The 5,698-nt window shown below is 34.0% G+C and overlaps 1 protein-coding gene across 1 annotated transcript; it reads right to left on the reverse strand.

Moving 5' to 3' along the window:
• Positions 1-490: 490 nt before the first annotated feature.
• Positions 491-1,146, reverse strand: LOC122586481. The gene is made up of 3 exons (XM_043758465.1): positions 846-1,146; positions 670-771; positions 491-533 (listed from the first exon to the last, which is right to left on the reverse strand). Exons 1-3 carry the CDS (start codon positions 1,083-1,085, stop codon positions 528-530), a joined length of 348 nt encoding a protein of 115 aa, XP_043614400.1. The 5' UTR covers positions 1,086-1,146; the 3' UTR covers positions 491-527.
• Between the last annotated feature and the right edge of the window lie 4,552 nt (positions 1,147-5,698).

The following is a 5,698-nucleotide window of genomic DNA, read 5'->3' on the forward strand; positions in this document are numbered from 1 at the left end:
AAAGTTATCCAATTTTTTGGTGTAATCATCAATTTTAAGTTTGGAAAAAGCTTATATGTAATTTGTTTCATCATTACCATATTATTTTAATTTTCAGGTGTTTATCGTTATGTGAGCTTAAGTTGGTTGTTGCAATATAAGGAATTTTTTGTGTCTTGTTGGGTGGATCTACACCTCAACTTTGGCCAATACAATACGAATAGAGTCGAGTCGGAGCATGCGCTGTTAAAGAGTCACTTGGATGGCCAAATAGCGCGCCCACATAGGCTTGTTGAGTGCATTACTCGTATCGTAGATAGTCAACATATAGCAATCAGAGAAACCTTTTCAAAAAGCAAGATTAAATGCAACACAGATCACGATATACCATATTTCAAGCAACATGGGTTCGTTTCCCATAATGCTTTGGAAATCATGCTACAAGAGATTAAACGTATCAAAGACGATGATATAGCGGGGGACCCATCTCGTTGCGGTTGTAAGTTATTTACCAGTTGTGGGCTACCGTGTGCTTGCAGACTTGTATTCTATGTCTACCATGGTTAGTATATCCGATTAAACTAAACTCATTTGTATAATAATGCAAAGTTAAACATACTCATAATAAAATTTAGACGGAAAAAAACTATGTAAATTTAATCTATAAGGTTAAGCAACAATAATACTAACATGCTGCTTAGCCCTGAGCTCACTTGTCCACGACCCATCCTCATGTTGACGTGACTCAGCCCAAGTAGCGAATAAGCTTGGGTATGCAGTAATTGGCCCAAACTATAAACACATGAAATTATTTTAGTATATATATGTATACAATAAATGAATTAATTACATAACAATGTACTTACAATCCCACGTTGCCTCTGAGCAAATGATGTACGACTCTGCGCCGGAATATCCGATTGGAGAGCCCTGTTCGCCTTATTTACTTGGGACCTACGCACGGAGCCCTCACTCACGAAGAAGTCTACATGCTTGTTCCAATCTTGGGGGTCTATACCAGCAGGAGGGTTTGCCCGAATATTGCCTACACTTTTTACACCTCCTTTTTTAACGAACGATTCGTTCTTGAATCGAGACTTTCCCATTCAGTAATAATTCTTCAATGATGCAGTCACCCAGTATTTTACTCCCTTTCTGATTGGATTATGAGGGTGAAGGTCTTGGATGTATGACCTCAAGTTAAAAAATATTGCAAATGATAATAAATATTTTAGCATTATATCATTAACTTTAAATAACAAATTTGTATTTAGTAGAGGAACCCAACCTCTAGACACGTCCAAACATGTTCCTTAGCCTCCTCAGGGACTTGCTCCCATGAATCATAGTAAAATGGCACCGACCTCGCCAAAGTTCCCAGCAACGGTGCAAAATACTTTGCATTCGGTCCAATCGGATTATACGTTTTGGTTCGGATATCAAACTCGATGTCGAGCGGTGCCCCGTTGTCATTTCTTAGCTTTTCTAGCTCTAAATTCTTGGCATACGAACGCAACTTCTTACCTACAAAGGTGCGTTAAAATTAGTAAAAAGTATACGAACAACTTATAAATACAACACAATATAACACATATTAATTGAAACTTTCTTACCACTCGCAAGACATCCTGATTCTGGCTTCCAATATGGAGCCGGCGGATCACCAGCACCCTCTCCGCCATGTCCTCTAGCAACACGTGCCATAGTAACAAGTACTACATAAATATTTTACATGAAAAATATCATTTGAACCAAACAATTATCATACAACATGTCATAATCTAATGCTAACAAATCTATTACTACATAAACTTTATTTTACTAATAATATTACATCTATACATTCAATCAAACTCTATATATTCTTTTTACCAATGATATATTAACAACAAATACTCACATAATACTAATAATAATAGATGATGAAAACAACATGATAATAAAAAAAAATATCAAATTAATTTATTATTACTCCATAAAAACAAATAATAATACTAATAAAATAATATTAATATGATAATAATAATAATAGAAATATAAAAAAAATATATTATCACTCCATAAAAACAAATCATAATACTAATACTAATAATAATAATAATAATAATAATAATAATAATAATAATAATAATAATAATAATAATAATAATAATAATAATAATAGTAACAAAAATAAATAAATAAAAAAACAAAAATTAAAAGATGGTGAACGGACCTGGAAGGCAGTGGTGGTGGTCGGACGGTGGTGGTGATGGTCGGACGGTGGTGGTGGTCCGGCGGTGGTGGTCGGATCCGGCAGTGGTGCTCCAACATAATTTATTGAGGGTAGTATCAAATCAAAACAAACAACATTTAAATTTATATATATATAAAAGATATACAAATATAATTATTAATATAATATATATTTATATAATACTTGACATTTATTAAAGAAGAAAAAGATGGTATGGAATAAAAAGATGGAGAAGTGAGGAGGCAGATCGTGGAATGGAAATGGGGTGGAGGAAAAAGGGGGTATGGGGTGATAAAGGAGGAAGGGTGAAGTGAATGTCTGCCATTTTGGTGGTTACAGGGAATTAATTACACTGGCAGAAGGGGCGAATTGCTTTGGTCAGATGGGGCGAATTTCGCCCCTTTTGGGGTCGGGTGTCAATAGCTAAAATCCCTGGTGTCAATAGTATGCCCCTTTGGAAACCCTTTCAGCCTTAACAAATCAGAATATCATTTATCACCCACACCCGCCACTACTTTTTACATAGTTTGCACCTTCATCGGAAAACAAACCATCACCACAACAAATCCGGGAACTCACCGTCATCATCATCCATGGACCATGGATCTCATTTTTCTTCAATCAAAAACTCAGATTTCAAGAAAAGCAAAAACACATATGCATTTATCATTCACTTTCATTATCAAGAAAATAGATATAGATATGGATCTCCAAAATCATAACATTTTTTTTTCTACACAGAAAAACTTAAATTCACATCTAAATAAAGGAAAAGGTATAGTCCGTACTAAACAACCTTTGTATAAAAATCCGGCCATGAAATCGAGTTCGAAGTGGTGGCGAGATCTGGAAGAGGTGGAGTGGTGATGCGGCGACGCTGGGAATATCCTGCAGTGGTGATGCAATGGTGGAGTGGTGACTACTTTTACTTCCGCCTTCTTTTATGATGTTATGTTTATTATTGTTGTTTATATATATTTGTCATGTATCTATATATATTACACTAATTGGGTCATCCATGGTGGCTTGTTAGAATGAAAATGAGGATGTGGGGAAAGAATGGGGAGAGAGAAAATTGTCTAGAAATATAAAAATAAAAGGATAGCAATATACTGAGAAATATACAGAAGTGGTCCATGTTTTCTAATGGGACCATACTACATTATAAATAAAGGGGGTGTGTTGAAATATTATGCCTAATATAAATGCCTTAGCTATATAGATGAACACAACACCAATTTGAGCTAAATGTCTGAATACACTTACGAGTTACAATGAAGAATGTTGTGATGATTGTTGAAATGAATGAATGCCCTCCATCGTTCTTGAGCTTGGTATTTATAGGCAAGCCCTTAAGTATGTCAAGTGTCCAATGTTACGAAGTACAAACATACAATGTGTTCAAATTTAGATGGTTGTGTACAAAGAAATTATAGACAATGACATTTTTACAGTTCTACCTTTTAACCTTGTTCACGAGCCCACGTCTCTATGTCAACCAATAAGTATTGGACCCGTAAGGAAAGACTTCACAACAACTGAATCTTCAAATAGTATCTCGTAAAAGCCTATACAACGATTAATCTATACTATATCTACTAGATTTTAGACTTACGACATTATTAATATTAGATATTAATACATATAACTCATAAAAGCTTATAAAGTGAAAGTTGAAGATATAAGTAGATACTGAGTGTTCAATTCAAATGCCAAGAATGTTAAGCTAATAGAAAGAAAAACTAACGTAATGAAAAAATATTAGAAGTATATACCCTTCTTCATCAATTGAAAGACTTCTTTATAGACGAAATTTGTTGTAGTGTTTTTTGTCTTCTCATCTTTGTTACATATTAATACCCTAAAGCCCCTTCTTGACTTAACTCGAGATACTGCAATGTACAATTGTTCGTGTGTGAAAACCGGATTTTGTAGATAGAAACCAGTTTTAATAACATTGTAAAAATAATTATTTTAGCTATTTGTTTTTTATTAATTAAATAAAATTATGTATGTAAACAACTAAATAATGACATCAGCGAGAGTTAATTGGATGAAATCGAACGATATGATTGATTAATAAGTCATTAGTTCAACTCTTTTTTAATATATATTAAAATTAAAATCGTACAATTATTATTAAAATCTTAATATATTTACATTAAATTTAATTTATTTTTATTTAATTAATTTTATATATATGATAGAACATAATATTGGATATATATATTAATTATTACATTAAATTTAATTTATTTTTATTTAATTAATTTTATTATTCTTGTTAATTAATTTATTTTTATTTAATTAATTTTATATATATGCAGTACAGAGTAACATCGCAATAGAATATTCAATTCATGAGAGATAGTTCGCAAGATGAATAATATAACCATTTCAACTTAAATTTAACTTTTAAACCCGATTAACTTTTGACAGCCAAAGTGCGGTCCGGATCTAACACCTACATCCGTTGCACTAGCGGTGTATGTATACAGGGTGTACCAGCGGCTAACCCTCCACACCTCTAGTACATCTAATGCAAGGTCGGTTCACGGTACTGATATGCTCTCCAGGTATTGGCAAAGGTATGTATACAGGGTGTACCAGCGGCTAACCCTCCACCCGACCAACACCCATTGAGCATCCCAGGATTGCTACCACACTCCAACCATCTTAGGCACGATCCATGTTGCCATCAAGTCCATAGAAAATATACCACACGCGAAAAGTTGATCAGGCTTTTCTGTGATGATATATCGCCATACTTCCTTGCTAACAACACGTCATTTCGCTAACTTATTATCATTATTTGAATTTAATCACATTTCATAGTTCGAATACCAATAGCATGAGTACACGTGGCAAGGTAGCATGGTTCTAAGGTCTGCGCATGAATGAGTACAATAGCATGAATATCGCAGATATAGATAAGATTCATAGAGATTGAATGCACACATAAATCCTATCATGCATGCTACGTGCGGTTCCTAAGTTATAGTCTAGGCAAAACCACCTAATTCACTATAACCACGACTCTGATACCAATCTGTAACACCCCGACTAAGGCGGAAAACTCGGGATGTAAGATAAAGCACACGCGCACATGAATGTTACATAGGAATACTAAATGTGTGCATACATTATGCATAAATAGTAAATTTCATAACCAAACAAGCATAATAGTAGTCATCTCACACAAATTCAACCAAGCATTCAAATAAAAGTACGATAAGTTCCCACGCAGGGGAAACGGTTAGGCATATTGCTAACAAGCATAACCAGAGCATGCAAACATCAAATCCTAGCCACAATTAGCTTGATTACCTGAAAGGAATACTTAAACGTGTCAACACAAAGGTTGGTGAGTTCGTAGGTTTGAGTATATAAACAAGTTGTATAAAAGCGTTTTATGCCGTCAATAGAATACAAGTATAAAGTAGTATGTAGTGGCTAGTGACCAACTTGTACATAAGTAAGCGA

The sequence above is a fragment of the Erigeron canadensis genome, chromosome 2 (assembly GCF_010389155.1).
Source record: "Erigeron canadensis isolate Cc75 chromosome 2, C_canadensis_v1, whole genome shotgun sequence".
Classification (NCBI taxonomy): Eukaryota; Viridiplantae; Streptophyta; class Magnoliopsida; order Asterales; family Asteraceae; genus Erigeron; species Erigeron canadensis.

Bases quoted from the DNA above. Each gene is read 5' to 3' on its own strand.
- LOC122586481 (XM_043758465.1), bottom strand. From the start codon at position 1,085: ATGGGAAAGTCTCGATTCAAGAACGAATCGTTCGTTAAAAAAGGAGGT. The intron at 772-845 runs GTAAGTACATTG...ATGTGTTTATAG, and splicing joins CTCAGAGGCAACGTGGGATT to TTTGGGCCAATTACTGCATA.